This window comes from Onychomys torridus, chromosome 1 (genome assembly GCF_903995425.1).
Source record: "Onychomys torridus chromosome 1, mOncTor1.1, whole genome shotgun sequence".
In the NCBI taxonomy this organism is placed as follows: Eukaryota; Metazoa; Chordata; class Mammalia; order Rodentia; family Cricetidae; genus Onychomys; species Onychomys torridus.
The window spans coordinates 67360079-67382148 of record NC_050443.1 but is presented as its reverse complement, the minus strand read 5'-3'; the positions used below and the strand labels follow the sequence as shown (position 1 = coordinate 67382148).

The following is a 22070-nucleotide window of genomic DNA, read 5'->3' as shown; positions in this document are numbered from 1 at the left end:
CAAGATATCTCTTTCATTGCTCTCCTCTCCATCCCTCCCCCAACTAGGCCATCTCAAACCCTCATGTTTTCACCCCCATCCCCTCCTTTTTACTTCCCCTTCCCAGGTTACCCAGGAGAACTTAACCTTTTCCTCTTTTGGAGTGATCCATGCATGTTACTCTTAGGGTCTTCCTCTTTATCTACCTTCTCTGGGGTTATGGATTGTAGCCTGATTATCTTTGCTAGTCTTCTCTTGTACTCAGATTGGTTTCTATCCTAATTGTCATCATAGAACCTACATTCAGTGATTGATGTAAGCAATTGCAGAGACACACAGCCAAGCACTTGGTCAAGTTCCTGGAGTCTGTTGAAGAAAGGGAGGAGGTATTATAGAAGCAAGAGGGGTCAGGATCATGAAGGGAAAAACAACCAAGATAACTGACCCAAGCTGGTGGGAGCTCATGGACTCTGGACTGACAGCTGGGGAGCCTGCATGGGATGGCACCAGGGTCTCTGAATGTGGGTGAAAGTTGCATGGCTTGATGTATTTGTGGGCCTCTGCCAATGGGACTAAGACTTATCCTGGATACAGGAACTGGCTTTTTAGAGCCCATTCCCTATGGTAGGATCCCTTATTCAGCCTTCATGCAGGGGAGAGGGGTCCTGCTCCAACTTGGTATGCCCGCCTACGTTTACTACCCAACCAAGGGAAGCCTTACCCTGTATGAGGAGAAGATGGGAATGGGATGGGGGAGGTGAAGGGGGTCAGGAGAAGGGGAGATATGGGGAACAGAGGGTTGTATATAAAATGAAAAAGTTAAATAAAAAGTTGAAATAAGATAGTTAAAAATATTAGTAAAATATCATAGATAAACAGTATCACTGCATCAAGACATGTGATTAACAATCCATCCATTTCTTGATTTGAGACTGGTGGTGATAGGATTGTGAGGGATATTTGTATCACTGAATACTGCAGGCTTAATCTTATGAAAATTGGTATGATCACGGCGAAGTGCTATGCACATTATAAGACAAACAAAAACTAAACCCTAGTACATTACTACCTTTCTAAACTCATTAATTTATCAAATACAACAACACACCACTAATGATCTGCTTCTATGTGTGGTGTACCACTGTGAGTCCAGCTAGGCACCAAGAACAGAGGGATCTACAGAAAGGTATGAGGTTTCCACTCCCAGGGTGCTTGCTCTAACCAGAGTATGAAACAAGATATACTAAATGATCTGTCATGATGCCAAGATGGTGAAGCCTGGAAAGAGCAGTCTTCACAAACTTGCACTGCACTTTGGATGCCTTTTTTCATTGTCGATATCATCCTATTTGTGTATATAACTGACTCTCAGGTATTGAAGAATACTTGCAATTGATAACTTCGTTCATTAAAATAATACTTCTTAAGAAGTGTTTTTTATGTTATATATGCTAAGTGCATATGTTATGTAGTCTTCAAACTGAGTAACAGCTGTACTTCACAATATCCATCAGAGGAGAAACTGAGTTTCAGAGAGGCTAAGAAAATCTGGCAAAGGATACATCGCTAAGTAATTTCTGCTGCTAGTATTTAGTTCCAGGGCTGTCTAGCATAACAATATGTTACTTTGACTAAAGTGCCTACTATGTGTTCCTTATAGTCCATGATATAAATGTAGTGATCTTATTTAGTCATCTGAAATCAATACAGTACAGAGACAAGATGACAATGTCAGCACTCAAACAGAAGAAAAGCTGGTTATGCAGCATTCTTTGCCATCACTAGATGCTTTCTTTCTAAGGAGTCTTCCCTGTTGACTTCTTGGTACTCAGACCTATGCAAACAATTGCCTTTCCATGCCAGCTTGTCTGTCTAATAAATCATTTTTTCCCTAGAAAAATTTTATTTGAAAGAGTGGCTGGTGACAGAAAAGTTTGCGAAATACATATCTTAGCCAATCTGAAAAGCTGATTTTGCAGAAGTTTTAGGAGTGTTTAATAGAGGTGTCAGGAAGGCATGGAGGAAATATATGAGCAGGTTAGACATATTGGAAGGCCTTCTGTGTATAAACCAAGATTCTCTGGCATTTGTCAAAGAAGGAAATGATACAACTTAGTTTGTCAAGTGTCTACCACAACCGACATGGGAAGAGATGAGAAATGTAAAGTAATTAGAAAAGAATTTAATGAGGTAAAGGTACAAGTTAATAACTCCAACAGATTAGGCTTTATGGCTAAACAGCTCCAAAAATCTTATAGGTCCATTTCAAACCTCAGCAGACACTCCATATTCATCATCACTATCATTTATGCTTTGAATAAGCAGGGATGACAGAAAAGTCATCCAGAGGAAATATTATTTAGATATTTATCTTAATTTTGAAAAACACTTTTTAATTGAAAATTATTTCGCTTACATTTCCTTATACAGTTTTTAGAAAGATTATGAAATTCCAGGAGAGATGTCCTGATCAGCTTTTTGATAGACATATTTCCTAAATAGAGGAAATCTTTACTTATAATCCATAAAAATTCATGGAATGGTACCTCCTTATTTCCAACTATTACCAATCTGTGTAACACTTTAATGTCTTCGAATTTGTTCTCAAGACTCATGGTTTCTATTTTGAATCTATTGGCTCCAGATCATTTACAGACTGCAGTTACTTATTAGCTGCTGTTTATGATATTTAACATAGGGTGGGATGAAACTCTATGCAATAAAGAACTGGGAAACTAATGAATTCAGTAGAATTGCATGCAAAGGCATTGTGTTGTTTGTCCTTCTAGGCTATTAAAATATTGCTGTAAAGATTTTAACTTGCCTACTTCAACTAAAATATAATCTAACTCTGTTCTCCCTGCCCATCTGAACTAACTTGCCTTAGGATGTAACTGTTTTATTAGCCATCTTGACTTCTATGCTTGTAGCTCTAGCTTATTTAACTGGACAAACCTCAGTCAATCCTACAATACACACTAGGGAAAGTCTCAATCCCTCAAGCACCCTGCCTCCTGTAGTTTGAGTCATGCAGACATCCTTATTGAAAGACTACAAAGCAATCACAGTGGTTTCCCCAGCAGCCATGCCCTGCTATGCCCTCACAACTGTTACCTTAGCGTTTCCCCAGAGGAGCCCCTCCTCTTCCACAGATTGACTAGGCTGCTGGATCTGCTGGCAGCAGAGGATGACTTGCCATCCCCTACATGCATGCGCACCACTGTAGATGTTGTAAAGGCGCTGCGCACGTTTCTCTCTGGTTTGGCTAGGATGATGTACACCTTCGGCACAAACATGCAGCCCAGAGCCACTGTAGCACTGAGGCTGACTGAGAAACACATGGTGATGATTTTGTAGTTGCTGCCAAAGTAGATAGGCACGAAGGCCAGCCATATGATGCAGGTTGTATACATGGTGAAGGCGATATACTTGGCCTCATTAAAGTTAGCAGGAACATTTCTGGTCTTGAAAGCATAGAACGTGCAGCTCAAAATCAACAATCCATTGTATCCAAGAGGAGTAACAACCCCTAGATTGGTGGTATTACAAATCAAGTAGACTTCTCGAATGCTTGGGTAATCATGCATTATATCCGGAGGCTCCATGATAAACAGGGCCACAATAATGCCCAGCTGGATACAGATGAGAATGAAGGCAATCACTAACTGAGCACAGGCACTCATGAATCTGGGCTTTTTGGTACAGATCTTCTTCTTGCTGCCAGCTAGGATCCTTGCAATACGGTTGGTCTTGGTTACAAGGGCTGAATAGCTCATGGCTGGAGAGAGACCAATGCCTATTCTCTGGAGATAGCAGTAAATCTGCTTGGGCTTTGCAATGAGGCAGAAAGTGCATAAGTAGCCCAGGCAGATGCCAGCAAGGATAATGTAGCAGAGCTCTCTGCTGGAGGACTTGACCACTGGAGTATCCCGATAAACGATGAAGACTACAGTAACAAACAGGGTAGCCAGCAGACCGAGACAGGCGAAGACCACAGCTGCAATGGGCTCAGGGTCACCCCAGCGAAGATACTGTACTGGGATCAAATCACAACCTGCGGAGACACACACACATATTGAAAAAGAAGGAGATGAATTTATCTGGCTTACCCAATTTACAATTAGCTGCTTTTGATTGTTTCAGTCTGTCTCTCATTTACCTGTATAATTTCAGTGTCTCACACAATTTATTCCTTCAAAGTTTCATTCAGAAAAATTAATATTGTTAAGTGTATGCTGTTTGATATGAACTGTCCCACATTCTGAAACTAAATGATGATAATCATTTTTCCTATAATCATAAAAATTAATAGGCATCTTTTAAACAATTGCTTACATCTGAGGTTAGCCTATCGTGAAGTGCCATGGCTTTATTTTTAGTCAGGAGCAACCAAAGATCCCTACAATAGGAACTACAAAATGCTGTATGACAGAATATGAAACTGAGTATATTTGGGGAACATAGGTTACATGTGGGAAAAGGAGAAAAGAAAGGACACTACAGTGCAATAGTGTGATGCGCAGCCTTGGATGAGACTGCAGAGCAGGCAGGCAGGGCAGCTTGCAGGTCAGAGAATATCAAGTTGACTGGAAGTACTATTGTGAACTGTGTAGAAGATTGGCATGGAAAGATTTGTGTGGCTGCATTCCAAACATCCTTTTATTGATGTCTGAAATCTAAGCTGTAGACAAACCTACAAACTATTTCAGAGTTATCTAAGGTGTTTTAATGCATGTCAAAGTACATTAAAAGTAAATCTGTGAAAGGTGACCAACACTGGTAAGGATGAGCTAAGGTTTTCAGAAATATCTTTGTTTTGGATGTCACAGAAGGGAGGAGGCTAGTAAAATCAAAGGAAGATTTTTGATTTTTTTAAACAAACAAACAACCAAAAACAAACACAAAAGACAATTTGAAAATAGAAAAGAATGATACTTTCCCCCCATACATCTACTCTTCTTGCTTCATGTATCAGTATTTTAGGTTTCAAATAGTTAGCCGTTAGTACTATAGTCTCAACAGAGTTGTATACCTGAGGTCATCTGCACACTTTGCAAAACTGCTTTTACTAGAAAACATATTTGTATTCTCTAGAATCGTTAAAAGATCTTTCTTTTTTCTATTTCTTACTCTTAATTATTATAAATTTTGTGACTATTCCAAAGTAAATATGAGTTATTATATACATCCTTATCTATAAACAGATACATACCTCACTGCTAATGCATTGATTTGAATAGAACTCTGTTAACAGAGACACTAAGATGAACAATTAATAATACAAAATAGACCTCATGAAACTGAAAAGTTTTGGAAAGGCAAAGAACATTGTCAGTTGGACAAAGCAACAACCTACTTAATGGGAAAAGATTTTTACCAACTCCACGTCTGATAGAGAGATAATATTTAAATATAGAAAGAACTCAAGAAACTAGACATCAGAAATCCAAATAACCAATTGAAAAGTGGGATACAGATCTAAACAGAATTTTCAATAGAGGAATTTCAAATGGCCAAGAGACACTTAAAGAAATGTTCAACATGCTTAGCCATCAGGAAATGTAAATCACAACTACTTTGAGATTTCATCTTTCACCTTCCAGAATGGTTACGATCAGTAACACAAATGACAGCTCATTCTGGTCAGTATGAGGAGCAAGGGAAACACTCTTCCACTGAAGGTGGGAGTGCAAGCTTGTACAACCACTATGGAAATCAGTGTGGCAGTTCCTCAGAATGATGGGAATTGATCTACCTCAATATCCAGCTATACCACTCTTGGGAATATACCTAAAGGATGAATCATCTTATCACAGAGACACTTGCTCAACCATGTTCATTGCCCCTCTATTCATAATAGCCAGAAATTGGGAATAATCTAGATGTCACTAAACTCAAGAATGGATAAAGAAAATGTACATTTATACAATAGAGTATTTTTTCTTTTTTTAAAATTTATTATTATTATTATTATTACTATATTTGTGTTTTAATTTTACATAGCAGCCATGGTCTCCCCTGTCCTCCCCCCTCCCGCACCCACACCCACTTTCCCCCCTCCCCTCCCCTCCATTCCTGTTTCCACCAGGGCCAAGACTCCCCTGGGGATTCATTTAAACCCAGTGGATTCAGTATAGGCAGGTCCAGTCCCCTCCTTCCAGGCTGAGCAAAGTGTCCTTGTGTAAGCTCAAGGTTCCAAACAGCCAACTCATGCACTAAGGACAGGTCCTGGTCCCACAGCCTGGATGCCTCCCAAACAGTTCAAGCTATTCAATAGTCTCACTTATCCAGAAGGCCTTATCCAGCTGGGGGCTCCAGAGCCTTTGGTTCATAATTCATGTGCTTCCATTCATTTGGATATTTGTCCCTGTGCTTTTTGCAAGCTTGGTCTCAACAATTCACGCTCTTACAGTCCTTCCTCTTTCTTGATAATTGGACACCTGGAGCTCCACCTGGGGCCTGGCTGAGGATCTCTGCATCCACTTCCATCAGTTATTGGATTAGAGTTCCAAGATGACTGTTAGGGTGTTTGGCCATCTGATTACCAGACTAGGTCAGATCAGGCTTTCTCTTGACTACTGCCAGAAGTCTACAGAGGATGTATCATTGTGGATTTCAGAGCAACTCTCCATCACTCTGCCTATTCCTGTTCTCATGTGGTCTTCATTTATCATGGTCTGTTATTTCTTGTTCTCCCTTTCTGTTCTTGATCCAGCGGGGATTTCATGCTCCCCTAAGCTTTCTTTCCCTCAAACCTTGCCCTTCATTACTCCCACTGTCATCCAGGTTGTTCATGTAGATCTCATCCATTTCTCTGTCATTGGGTGATCCCTGTGTCTTTCCTAGGGTCCCATTTCCTAGGTAGCCTCCCTGGAGTTGTGTAGCAGTCTAGTCATCTTTGTTTTACATCTAGTATCCTTCTATGAGAGAGTACATACCATGTTTGTCCTTCTGAGTCTGGGTTACCTCACTCAGGATGATTTTTTCTAGATCCATCCATTTGCCTGCAAACCTCATGATGTCATTGATTTTCTCTGCTGAGTAGTACTCAATACAATAGAGTATTTTAAGCTATTAAAATGGCATCATGAAATTTTCAGGCAAATGAATGGAACATAAAATAAAAGATCTTTTAATCTAAAATTTGTGAGTAGTCCAAAGTGAATATGTTATTATATACATCTTTAATTATAAACAAATACTTATCTTACTCTATATATCTTACTGCTAATGCAGAGATCTGTATCCATGTTTTCAGTCACCTAAATTCACATACAATACTTATATATTAAAATAAAACTGGGCTGATGCTATAGATCAGTTGATAGAGTGCTTTCTTAGAATTTGCAAAGTCCTAAGTTTGATTTCTTAGTACTACATGAACTGAGGATAGTGGGACATGCTTGTAATCCCATGAGCAAGGAGGTTCAATCTCATTCTTAACTACATAGCCAGCTGGAGGGCAGGCCCTGGGAGACATAAAATCCTGTCTCAACAAAAAAAATTGTTTAATTTATTAATTAATTAAAGTTTAAGAACATTCTACCTTTGATTCTTTAGTATGTCATAGACCTTCAGTTTATAACTATAGAATTTCCCTTATAGAAAATACTTTCAAAAGGAAGAATTAATCACTACTATCTTTATCTTATGGAACAATGCATTTGTGACAGTGATTGACAATGAACTTCATTGTCGATAACAATTATGCAGAGATTCTTTCCACTGTTAGGTCATACATTTCTAGTGTACACATGTTATTATTAACCTATAAAAATTTTTTTCCTATAAAAATTCTATATAGTATATAAACCAGAGATTCTTTAACCACATAAAAAAGCAACTGAAAATTTTGAATGTTTTAACTTAAGGGCTTTTTAAAAATATTCACTTTTCTGCTATTCTGTTCTTAACTGCCTTTTATCTAAACGCAATTAGTATCCCAATTTCTCAATGCTTTGTATAGGATAACATTAATCATCATTTCTATGTCAGATAGATTCGTGAACTGTCCATGTGCAATCCATTAGCCTCATGTGTGAAACTTATTAGCTTTATGCGTTGAGAAACTATAATAAGGTGTGGCTCTCATGTGATTATTTAGAATTTACTTGAATTTATACATTCACAGAAATATATTTTCATTTAATGTGAACCATTCAGGAAGTTTTATATATAGCTCAATGATAACACCATTGCATGAAACACTTTTGTAACTGTTCTTCCTAAATATATTAGACTCATTTTAGTTTTCCTATCAACAAATGACATCTTGAGCTCCCAGCAGCAGACATTGCACCATAATCAGTTAAGGAGTGTAACAAAAATACAATTCAAGTTTGTAAAGATTTTGAGTCATTACTGGGCATGAAAGCAAATCTTTTGTTTTAAAAATATTAGGCTTCATTGTCATTTTTCAAATAATTTTTTTTTATTGTTTCTCTAACCCTACTCTTTCCTATCTGCCCCTCTTTTGTGTCTTTTTACCCTGATACCTGCTTTTCACCTTTATCCTCTCTGATTTACAGTTTCCTAGCAACTCCTGTTTTCTTTTCATGGTCTTCTGGTTAGTCTCACAGTCTATACCTTTCATAGCCTCCCTCCTTTATTATTTCTCTCTTGAGATCATTATATAATTCCACCATTACCCCTTTCTCTTTTCTTCCTTCAAACCCTCTTATAAGTCTATCCTTTCTCTCTTTCAAATCCATGCTATCTTTTTCAGTGTCTCACAGAGAGAGAGAGGAGAGGAAGGAGATAAATAGATAGATAGACAGACAGACAGACAGACAGATAGGAGAGAGAGAGAGAGAGAGAGAGAGAGAGAGAGAGAGAGAGAGAGAGAGAGAGAGAGAGAGAGAGAAGTATAGAAATACAGTCTGCTCAGTTTGTACAATGCTACTTGTGTGAATGCTTCCAGGGCTGACCTTTGTTATTGGATAATCAACTAGTATGTTCTTCCCTGATGAAGACTATTTCTCTTGTTCTAAGCATTCCTTACTTGTCTGCATTTCTTTGTGTAGGGTTGAAACAGTGGGGGTTTTCACCTGCCCAATTTAGTAGGTGAATTAAATACATATAAACACTGAAAGTTTTTGTATATACATAAGGTCTACATGTGAGAGAGAATACAGTTTTGTCTTTCAGAGACTTGATTACTTTGCTTAATATTCATTTTTTTGTTTTATCAGATATGCTGAAATCTTAACTTTTGTAAAGAGCTGAGTAAAATTCCATTTTGCATATGTGCCACATTTTCATTATTCATTCATCTGTTGATGGACATCTAGTCTGGTTTCATTTTCTTGCAATTGTGAATAGAACAGCAATAAACAAGAATGAGCAAGTACCTGCATGGTAGGATAAGGAGTCATTTGGGAATATGCCCAGGAGTGGTATACAAATATTATTTTGAATATGCAACTTGCATGGCACTCTACAACTGCTGCCTCTTGGTCAACAATTCTGTGATAGGGTTCTCAAGTTGACTTTTCATTCATTTTATAAATGAATGTCTCATATGCTAAATCTAAGTTGTGGACATCCTATCCTTGCTTATGGCTTTCATTAGATGAAGTATCTTAAAGCTGAATAGTTAGGAAGTTAGATGGTAGTTAGAAATGGGAGTTAGGACATAAGGAAAATAGTATTAGGCCCACTAAAAGAGGATGTTTAGAGATGACAAGGACAAAACTCACAGTCACTATTTTTATATAATAAATGATGAGGACATTTCAGAACTATTATTAGAAGAAATTTTGAAGTAGTTAGACAAGAGATTAAATGAGTTGGTTCTAATGTATTGATAGCAATATTATTAAATAAGAAAGAACAGTTAAAATGGAAGTGTCACAACTTACAGTGATGCTGTGTATCTTCAGCTTGATTGTGTTGTGTTTTATATGTGGCCAAGTAGGCATATGGAACCAGAAACTCCAAGCCATAGCTAATTTGAAATGAATTGTTTCTAGTTCAAAAGAATATCATGTGAATAAATCAATAACTAAAATCCATAGAGGCAGATGAGGGCAGAGTCTTGCATTAAGGAATGGTAGGTGAAGTAGGGTATGTGAGGGGTGGCCTAGGATTCACTGGCCAGGAAGAGAGTGTCTCTGATATGAAAGGAAAATGGTTTTTTATTGTGTGGCCCACTCTAGCTTCCTATAGAACTTCACTTCAGTTTCCTTTTCAGTTCTCACCCAAAAAAGCTTACTGGAAGTTTCAAGTCTCAGGTTCACAGCTAGTAGTAAGTCATCATAATTTTGCCCTATTCTGCTGTGAGCCTACTATTAATTTTTTAAGACTTTCCTGTTTAACATATTCCATCAAATTTTAGAGAATCATAAAATAGTACAAACTTTACTTTGTTGTGAATTTTTTCACAATGATGATGGTCTCTACTACGTATATTGTCTACACACATGTGAAATGCCAATCTTCTTACTTTTGTCTTCTAATTTATGGGTATTTTAAACTAATAATTTGCTTTTTATGCTTATTTCATTCTCAGTGTAAGTAAGTAGGTACAGACATTAAGAATCTGGAATGCATATATATTATAGTTTGTTTGAACGTTTCATGTGAGTTTATTAGTTTAGTTTAGGTTGTCATATTTTAGGGGTACTAATCTTCATCATAGCCATGGAGTTCCCTGTGTTTTATTCTTTTCTAGAAAAGCAGTTTTCTAGATTAGAAAACAATGGGCAGGGCCTGACATCACTTATTTAGATTCCTATTGACTTCCTCCTGTTTCATATCTGGCTTACAGTTTTTTTCTTCATTAGACTAACACATCTTAAATTGAAAATCCAACAATTGGTTCAAGGAAAGAAGCTACCAGAATAGTATAATCCACATTGGTTGTGTGATCCCACTAATGTGCATCAAAATGTTGTGATGGGATCAATGACTATTGGATGACCTCTGGAGCCCCTAACGATGATGTGATTGCTCCACATTGTTTATTTATTTATTTATCTATTTATTTATCTATTTATTTATCTATCTATTTATTTATTTGTTTGTTTATTTATTTATTTATTTATTTATTTATTTATTTATTTATTTATGGTTTTTCAAGACAGGGTTTCTTTGTGTAGCTTTGTGCCTTTTCCTGGAACTTAATTGGTAGCCCAGGCTGGCCTCGAACTCACAGAGATCCGCCTGCCTCTGCCTCCCAAGTGCTGGGATTACAGACGTGTGCCACCACTGCCCACCAGCCTTGCTTCACATTTAGAAAGCACACTTATGCAAACAATGTTCTTGTGGCAACAGTTCCTTGACAGATGCATAGTTAAGCTCTCTTCCAACTGCCAGTTCAGGCTGGGGGGATGAGATACAGATGCCAGTGTTTTATCTAAGTCAGCTGGAACAGGGGCACTTTAATGATCTCTTCACCTCTTGTACATTTCTGATGGAAGAAATTTGATACTGAAGATGTCTGAGGATAAGATACACATGCCCTTAGCTGAAGACTAGGTCATGTTAGCAATAAAAAAACAAGAAGGGGACACTGGGCCCATCTTATGACACACAGGCCACATACATGTTCTGGGCAAGGAATGTTGACTGATGACTGAAATGTCATATTTGCTTTCACTCTCTTCTACCAGTGTGCCATTTGTTATCTATTCCCCCATCTTTTTAACCTCCCAAGGTGTGATATCTAGGGTGCTGGTCTGAGATCTCAGGGATGCATGGTATTGTTTCTGAAGTCAACACATCCCCTATCTTCCTGTTTTTTTATTCAGTTAGCTTCATATAAAAATGTTAACTCTTTAATAGTTTAGATGAATTGGAAATAATTCACTATTGTAAACTATAATAAATTGTTTAATAAAATTTAAGTACTTCACTTTGTCTATAATACATACCATAACATCAATCCATTTTTATATATGCAGGGATGTGTTAAATTTGTCTTCTTGGCTGGGTGGTGGTGGCGCATGCCTTTAATCCCAGCACGCAGGAGACAGAGTCAGGTGGATCTCTATGAGTTCGAGGCCAGCCGGGTCTACAGAGCGAGATCCAGGACAAGCACCAAAACTACACAGAGAAACACTGTCTCAAAAAACAAACAAACAAAAATAAATCGTCTTCTTTACCTGGTTGCTAGTACCTGATGTTAATTATAAGGCTTGTCTCCTGTCCATGAGTGATATTTTAGTATAATGAGAATCACTCCTATGGTTGGCATAGCAACTCAGATATTAATATTTACCTTAAAATTGTAGAATTATAATCCAGATAATTGGAGCAAGTCATTTTTCCCTGCATCTAGGAAGTCTAAGTTACATAGCCATTATAGATGGAGGTCTGGGGGTTGGGGATTTAGCTTAGTGATAAAGCACTTGCCTAGCAAGCTCAAGGCCCTGGGTTCAATCCTCAGCTCCAAAAAAAAAAAAAAAAATAGATGGAGGTCTGAGTTCTGTTTATTGCAGTTGGATTTTAGGTGCTAGATGATACTCAGAAATGGCAAAACTAAGTAAGCAGACCACAAGATTTGTAAGATATGTTTTATATTAGAAATAATCTTGCTTTAATCTATGCATTTTATAGCTGCTTAATCATTGATTAATATCACTTGGAAAATTCAATGGACCTGGACAATTCATTTCTTGTGTTAATAAAGAGAGATGCAGCAAATTGGACTATTCTTCTTCCCTTCTCTGTCTTGTGTGTGTGTGTGTGTGTGTGTGTGTGTGTGTGTTGTGTGTGTCTGTCTGTCTGTCTGTGTCTGTGTGTATGAGTGTGTGTGTATTATGATTTATATGTTTGTATTGCACACATTTGTAAATTTAGGAGTACCCACACTTTTGTGTAAGTATGGGGAGCACAGAAGAACACTTACAGTGTCTTCCTCTATTCCTCTAGCCTTATTCTCATGAGACAGGGTCTATCACTGAGATAGAATTTTTTGTTAGGCTGACTGGTCAGTCAGCTCCCAAATCCATTTGTCTCCATCTACACCCTCAATGCTAGGGTTACAGGCATGTGAAGTCACTCCTAGTTTCTTACATAAGTGCTGGATATTTGAACTCAGGTTCTCATGCTTACATGGCAAGTGTTCCTATCCACTGAACCACATCCTTAGTCCAAAAGTTAATCAATAACAAATACCCTCTACTTACATAATTTGGATCCATTCTTCCCATGAAGTCTGTTAACTGCAACACTTCAAAATATTAAACAAACTCCAAGACCCCAAGTCCTCTTCAGGAAAGGCACACTAGCTCACTGATTTAACCATTATTTTTAGCAGGAGAGAAAATATGCCATGAGACTGGCAAGAGGACTTCGAGGCTAGGAGAGCTTGAGACAAAGTCTGAGTAACTGAGATCAGTCTTCAGGCCTCACATTACAGGAGAGTCAATTCCCATAAGTTGTCCTCTAACCTCCCTGTGAGGGATATGGCCTATGTTCCTGCCACAAATAATAATTCATGTATAAATGAATATAACTTAAAAAGCATGTCCAAAATTTAATTTAATCTCTACATGAAACATCAGGGATGATTTTATTAGTAACTACTCCAATCAGAAGTAGGTTTATTCTCATCATGTCAGAGTGAAAGGAGGAGGGACCTGACAGTGTATTTGAGTGTCAGGTCATATCAGGTCCTAGTCCAGAAGTTATATGTGATTTTCATAATAAATAAGACAGGTAAATATCAATACCTCTTCTTCACAGGGAGGTCATATGAAGCTGAATAAGATATATTGACCTGATGTAACTGAGATAAAAACCTTGACGTTAATAATTAGTTTTCTTTACTTATTTACTTGTTTTAAATCAACTGGGGGAAGGTAACCTTATCATCCAACCCTAAGAAGGAGGTCCTGAGGCTACTCAATTAAAAAAAAAAAAAAAAGATCATAATCAATTGGGAATGTCTGCACTAGCAAGAGCAGGGCTAGTGGTGCCATACTTGCTTGATGGTTGTTACTCTGGCATAAACTCATGCCTCTTCTAAGGGGTCTCGTTGTTTCAAGCTCTTCAGCAGGTTTTAACTATGGTACGTGTATTCTGAGGGTGTCTGGTCAGAGATGTGGGGTAGTAAATTGTTATTCTTGTGCCCCTAAAATTTTCTAGTATAGAACACTCAAAACACAAGAGAACAAAGACTAAATGTGACACATTTCCCATGTTGCTCCAAAGGGTTTCATAGCCACCCACTCGTCATTGAGGAATTTGATACTCATTATTCATAACAACCCCTTCATCACTGAGGACTTTGATACCCATCATAGTTTATCACACACCTTTTGTTTTAGATTCCTTTAATAATACTCCCTCAAAGAGCTGAAAATTCAAAGATTTTTTTGTTGTTGATTTTTATTGGTTACATTTTTATAGGGAGAGGTAAAATGTTGCAGTAAGATTTATTTCATAATTAAAACGTAAGTAATAATGTGATGGAACTGCAGAATATGGATGGGAAGGCTTACCACAGATCATATTTGCAGGGAGCAGCTTTGAAAAATATGGCTTTTGGTCACACTGCTGTAGAAGAATAAGAGTGGAAAAACACAGCACGTGGAACGAAATAATAAGTACAGCTGAAATACTCCTCTCCATGTCTATTTTCCCCTTAATTCTCATCACAGCTAGCTCCTCATTGTTCTTACGTTATGTAGATCCTCTCACAGAATGACTTTTCTGATTCCCTAAGCCTGAGTGACAAGTACCTCCCATGAGATCATAGGTCTCTCTGGTCTGTGCCAATGTTTGCTGGACTGTGTCATAGGGTAGGCTGAGCAATATAAGGATAAAATCTATTTCTTTGTGATTGCATTATGGGTAGTTCCAAGGACAGTGCCTTGCATAAAAATGACAGTGGGATAGGGTAGATGAATGATTTACTATACCACCAGAGAATGGATCAAGTGAGGAATAAGAAGACATGTATTTCATTTTCAGCTTCAAAGCAAGTACTTCCAAGTTGAGCATTTTACTCTACTTGTTTACATCTCTACACATAAAATGGATACAATAAAGCATTCCCTTAGCTATAATGAACACTTGAATCTGAGGAAACCATTATAGAAATACTCATGGATAAATACAATGACCCAGAAAGGACAGGTGAAGAAACTTCACAGGACTGAATCCCTACAACGCTTAGAACTATTTTAGCATTTCACTAAAACCAAACATCAAGGTCTTCATTTTAAACCAGTCCCTGAATTTTACACATATCATATTAACTGTAAGGAGGACTTTGCTATTAATTTTTATTTGCCTTTCCTAACTGGAAGGATGGTGATCAAAATTCTTTCCCAGTATTTTTAGTCAGATTTGTGAGAAACAATTTCTTCCAGTAGTTGGTTTTCCTTCCTAGTGTTCAAGGGCTTTCTGACTTGGTGCTGCAGACTTTAGTGGACTCTTTCTAAGCTGTGCTGTCTTCCTCCTCTGCCCACATACCCTAGATTTTCTTCCCGTTTGAGACATGCTGGGATTTTCTTGAGCCTCAGCTGGCATTACTTTTCTTAAGTCTGTTTGCAAAATCATGTGCAAGTTCTTATACAAATGTTTCCTCCTGCCTTTCTTCCCAAGACTACTGCTTCCTAATTTTTAAGTAATACAGTCTTGTAAGTGCTTCCCAAGTGAGCTACTGTATGATTTAACTAATTAAAATGTTTGGGTTTTATTACAGAAAGAAAATATAGGATCAAATCCCTGACACATACATAAGAAAGATGCACATGGGAAAAGATTAATGCTTTCTACTAACCACTAAATGATAGAAAATTATTCACACAATGCAACTAGAGCCTTCCACTTGGTTCTGAATTCAATATGCATTATTGAGCATGAAATCCATTTAAGATAGTGGGTCTGGACTACGGAGTTATAAAGGAAGTCACTTGTTTCTTTAGAGAACTCTCCAAATAACCAGCTTTTTGATCACAGTTCCAGGCACTCTGCTCAGTTCTTTAGGGATGTCAGGCCATTTGATACAACAGTGTTATGAGGTATGGGGCATTGTTTTTTTAATCTATTTTCAGTTAAAGAGACAGAGATGGGATAAGAAATGCAGAGTGTTTGAAAGGATTTTGTGGAAAGAGTAGTAGAGATGTAAACCAACCAGCTAGAACATGAAGACAGGCAAAGGGTTAACTTTACAATGCAGACACAGTCATCAGATAATTAGATTGTTCCAGGGAATCACTACTAAGAACTTAGATGCGAAACCACTGAGGGCTTTCAGAGGGAAGATGATAATACCTACCTACCTAATAATTCAAGGACTGCTGTGAGAACTGAGCAAAACAATACAGTAGGTGACTTCAACAATGGCAGAATAATTATGTAATGAGGAAAAGGGAGAAAGGAGAGGTATGCTTGTAAAACGAAAGTGACTCAATGTCTGCTAAATTGCCTGTGTTTTTATTATACTGTCCTACGCTCTTCCAAGGGAAAGACAGGATGTTATATCTTCCTGGCCTCTTTACATATAAGTAGCTTCAAGAAAATGGTATTATATTGTCTTCAGTTGTAAGCACAAGGAAGCATAATATTCTGTGCATTTTTCACTCTGCCTACTGCAGTCCTTAAGAGGTGTGAAGATCGAAGCATTTACATCTTCCACATCACTCTTACAATATGCTAAAAATTCATAAAGCCTTCCCCAAGTGGGTTGAATAATGTAGGAGTAAGCACTCACAATGTTTTATGTTCTTTGGAGGAATTGTGATAATTTACTTTATGTAAGCTATGAAATTAAGATCAATGAAACCACATTGTTTTCTCTAGTTTGACCACACCAAAGTGGTTTGACCACAGTGTCATTGTTTGGTTAAAAACCGCAGATTGATTGCCATGAACAATACTGTGCTAATTTCTCATTGCTGTGTTTCTGACAAGATGCAAATTTATTTATGTTTTCCTTTGGGATCAGTTCCAGAAAGATCCACTAAAAATGGAGCTTTCACCATCCCCCTCACCCAGAGTAAGTGATGTTTACAGGTGTACATGTATCTTAGTTTATTAGTTATTACTTTCTGGTTGCAAACTGTTTATAAATAGATAAAAGTTGAGATATTGGAAGAGTCAGAAGGCATTTTACAACTTTTCCACAAGAGAGTTGTGTTATCTCATTAAAAACAAAAACAAAAACAAAAACATTGTCCTTATCAACATTAAGGGGAACAGTCCCATCAAGCTAATTGTTGGAAAAGAACCAGGGCCTCCTGCACTCCTAAACTGTCCACCTGTCTTCAGTTATTGTTTTCAAAATTTTAGTAGAAGAATGGCAGTTTATATGAAATGTTCATATCAAATCAAAACATGTTTTAAAATATTTGTAGTATATTTCATACCTCTTCTGATCTAGTTATTATTAACTTCACTTAGTGGAAAAGCAAACTGATAAAGATGAGGGACATTAATTTGCTTGATATCACATGCTGAGTCATTTGTGGAGTGGATTTGAACATGACCGTCACTGACTCCAAAAGCCTATTGATGTAAATTATTCCCTTATTTGGCCATTTCCTCCTCTTGAGGCTGACTACCAAAGTCCAGCCATCAAAAACCTCCTTTGGGTCACTTAATTAACATGCCAAATTAAAATTAAATACCTCATCGTAACACGGAGTTTTCCCCCTTACCTTTATAAATCACCATTTGCCTGTGTCTGTCTCCTCTCTCTCCAGAGGCATTCTTTTGTCCCTTTGGGATAAATACTCCTGTCTCCTTTCCCTCTTCCTCTTCCCCACATCCTAGCCTATTCCAACACAAACTGCCCATTTTCCTCATCTTAAAAATTACACCTGCAGGTCATTAGCTGCTGTTTTCTTCCTGAGTCAGAAAACAGTCACTTTACCTTTTCTTCCCTGCTTACTAAAGGATCTCTCTGAATCCTTTTCACAGAGAAGGGACTCTCCTGTTTTTCCATTTTAACTTCTCATTTTGTCAAGAACTCATTCCCTATCCTCTCAGAAGATCCTACAAACTTTCAAGACTTGATCAAGTATCTCTTATTGATAGTCCTTTGTGATCAATGGTTCCTCCAGTCCTACCCTCTTCTGCTACTGCTCTTTTCTGTGACTTTATTTTCTCCTCTCTATTCTTTTATTTGATTTTAGTTAAACCAATTTCTATATTAGAGTAGGAAAACCTAATATATTGAATTGCCTCCTTATTTGCATGAATATCTGGCCAGACTCTTTGAATGTATATTCAGCTGGATTCTGAAATATTCAAGAGTGGGAATCTTGCATCCATCACCATTGTGTGTCAAGTGCTGAGTTTGGCAACTCAATATATGGATAATTTTATCTTTTGTACCAGTGTTGCACTGGCTATGTGGTCCAATTATTGTATACATCTCATCTATAATCCCTATGTGATTACTTAAATCAGGCTTCTACTATGACTTGTGAGTCTTCAAAAATGGAAGGTTAGTCACCTCTCATTTAAGTTAACAGAACTTAGCACTGTGTGAAAAACATTAAATTGTTTGTAAAATGAATGAAGGACAGGGCAGCCAGCTGTGTAGCATGTGGTCCTGGTTAGATTGCTACAGAAACTAGAAGTCAACAGCTAGACAGCATAGTTCTAAAAATCTGTTCAACTATTAATGCAAATGCTGTTATAGCTAGAAAGATAAAAATAAGCATTTCCCATCTAAATTCACACAAAAATGTATCAGAAACACATAATATTTACAAATGGCAAGAATTCCCCATTTCTAAATTTAATTGCAATAGCCTGCTTTAATTACACTTAGAGTAAAAAATACCCAAACATCCTGGAGATAATTAATATTCTGACAGATTTTCATCTGAATTCATTTCTCTAAAATTTCCTGGAAATATGGGACTAAAAATGATGCTGCTGTAGAAGAGAGGTAGCATAGACCCCTGGGCTTGATTTTCCTTGAGGTTTGTGTCCTAAATAATGTATACAGTTTTCCTGAATCTTAGTGAACTCGGTTTCTAAAATTTAAATCTATGTCGTAGGATTAAAACAGAAAATACTTAAGATGATATAGTTGTAAGCAATGCCAGACAGTCTCACATGCTTTTATTAAGTGAGTACACACTAAAAGGCTTGAAAAGTCTGATAAAGTAGGACAAAATGAGAAACATATTAAATAAATGCTTGCAAAGGATAGCTCAGGCTCTGGGGTTCAGAGACCTGTCACTGCTCAGAGCCCCCTAGGGGCACTTTCTCCACTTCCTCCAGATCCCTTCTGAACTCTTTATTGTTTACCTCTGTAAACTTTCCCTCTTTAGGTGAAAAATGAGTTTCCAAACTCTAAAGCAATAAAGTCACTCAAGAAGTCAGAAGATTTGTTAGAGAATGTTCTGGTTAATATGTATCCTTCCATTTTCACAGCTCTGCACTTGAAGTTCCATTTCTTTTGTGAGTGAGAAGCAGGAAACCATTCTAACATCCTGTCACAGGCTTCCTATTGCTTCCTGTTTGAAAGCCAAGTTGATTTTACTTTTGATGTTCAGTGGGTTTATTGGAGGGTGCCAGTCCCTGACAGGTTTAACAGGGAATGATTTTTGCAGCTTTGGAAGGGAAATTTAAGGTCTGAGAATTTTGCTACTTGCACCTTACCTTAAATTCCTTAGCAGAACACACACACACACACACACACACACACACACACACACACACACACACCACTAGAAAGGTTTTTACAGTGGCAAGAAATGGTGAAATATGACAATGTTTCTGGCCAATAGAAACATTTAGAAACTTCTGACTGCTGCACAGAAATTGTCACCTTTTTCCATTTTTCCTTCCCATCTCAAAGCAGACCATTATTGCACTGACTTTTTTATTAGAGAACAAATTACCCAATTGTAACAATGTTAACTCTCAATCAAATTTCTTCATTGATTTTTATACCTACTATGTTATTTTAGCCCATACACCAATAGATTCACATTGATTGCAGTAAAATTCATTATTGTAATTTTCTCAGCATTTACAGTTCAGTCATTTATTTTAAATTTATTTTTCAATATTATGTAAAAAAGAACTCAGATTTAAAAAATACTAATGTCTTTTCATGTTAATTTCAGATGATACTTAAGCCCATGGAGGCACTTTTCAACCATAATTGAACCTCTTCTGTAATTCCTATGGGACTCTTTCTAGATGATATTACCATATCATCCTTCCATTTCATGCTTAAAATTAATATCTTTCTCCATTATCCCTGTGTAAATAATATTTATATCGTGGTCCTCCAGGATTGTATTTCCTTTTATTTGATTTTTGGATATTCCAAGAGATAATGGCCTTAGTGAAAAATATTTTCTAGGATAGAAGGGCAGAGTATTTTGTCTGGTTAGTTTACAGAAATGTTTTAGCACTTAGAATATTGTTTGTGATAGGGTTCATGATATACCATCTCCCAATATGGCACCTTGGCATAATGAATTTGAGAAATAGCTTGTACAGTAAAGGACTTCTTGTAGTTTCCTCACCTTCTCTGCAGAACCAGATGATATAAGACATTTCAGTGGAAGGACCTCTCCCACTGTCATACCTGCAGGACAAGAGCATCCTCTTCTGCCAAGAGAAAGGATACTGAGAGGAAACGGAGCAAGCAAGCCTTGCTAAGCTCAGCCCATGACTTTCCTACTACAGTTTACCAAAACTCTTCTCTTCTTTCCTTTTTATCAAACCCAGGCATATAACTACTCAGCTTTAACTACTTGCTCAGGTCTAAATTGCTTTGTGGAAGTTTTTATGTCACTCCAAAGTTAATATTACATGGTGATGGTAGCATAGACCTGTTCTGTACTGACATTCAGCTCTTCATGAAACCTAAGTAAGGGGATTAGGTGAGATAGGACTTGGAGGTGAATCTGGGTAGCATAGAGAGCTCCGTTACAAAACAAGTAAATTTAAGGCTCAAAAACTAAACGTTATGTTGAATAACTATAATGTTTTTCTCTTGCTAATCTATCTTTTGACACAGAGGTTTCACCCAAAGTACATGCGTGATAGAAGAGAAAGATATTTTCCTTTCCTTTATCTAGGTCAGAGATGGCACTAGATACGCTTTTACTGAGTGGATTACTAGATGACTGAATGGCTCTAATCTTACTTATCATGATTTATAGAACACTAAAAGCCTTAGTGTTTGCTTAGCTGTGCTGGCTCTCTTCTCCATACTGTTTCTTCTTGGTCCCTGCACTGCAGCATTGTACTCTTCTCTTTAATTTTCACATAGGAAGTTACTCTTCTTACTTTAATTCTTACGTACATGGACTTTATTGAAGAGTGATTTCAGACACAACTGTTAGCTTCTATTGATCAGGATTTTCACATTGTTTTGGTCATCTCTGATATTAATGTAACCATTTGTTGTAGCTGTCAACATTTAGAATGACAATATTTGTAGATCAGGGGTCTCTCTCATGCTTCTCACTGCTGGTATTGGTACCTGATGACTGTGAGGTAAAGTATAACTATTTTCTGTCTTTTATAAGGACACACATACACACACTCACATCTGTGCTGGTAGCCAGAAACAAATAATTTAATTTTTCCCTTTGAAAACCTCTGAGAATCCCATACTGTGTACAGGATAAAATGTCTAATAAATTCTTAGTCAAAGAGCCTATTCCTGGGCTGTTCCTAAATGCATAAGACTCTTGATTTATAACATGCTCCATCATTTTACAACAGGTAGGCAAGTATGCACTGAGTGCCCACTTTATTAACACACAAACACACACACAAAACAAAAACAAAAACAAAAACAAACAAACAAACAAAAAATCCAAAACAAAAAACACCTCATGGCTTATAAGACCATGTGTAGATTTGAAATGGCCAATGCCTGTCTTTCCTGTCTGCAGACTGAAGAAGAAAGTACATTTGGAATTCATATTCCCACAACTGAATTTCAGGAAGAGAATGAGGCACAGCAGGACAGCAATTGCTGTCCTATGGCGTTGGTAGCCATTTAAAAGGTCAAAGTAGATCACATCATCTGGGGAGACTTTGTGACAGGAAAAACACAGTGAGCTGACACCTAAAATGGGGAAACACCCATTTTGAATTTCTAGATTATACGAAACAGGCAAGGACAGGCCTCATCTCCTGCCCCCAAACAG

At 37.4% G+C, this 22070-nt stretch overlaps 1 protein-coding gene across 3 annotated transcripts in view; it reads right to left on the bottom strand.

Annotated features, from left to right (window-relative positions):
- Grm5 (glutamate metabotropic receptor 5) overlaps positions 1-22070 on the bottom strand; it is a 484091-nt gene that overhangs the window by 53110 nt on the left and 408911 nt on the right. For all 3 annotated transcript variants that reach the window (XM_036186135.1, XM_036186149.1, XM_036186142.1), the window contains exon 9: positions 3094-4033. In XM_036186135.1, the coding sequence (XP_036042028.1) occupies positions 3094-4033 (940 nt within the window). The remainder of the gene's footprint in view (positions 1-3093; positions 4034-22070) is intronic.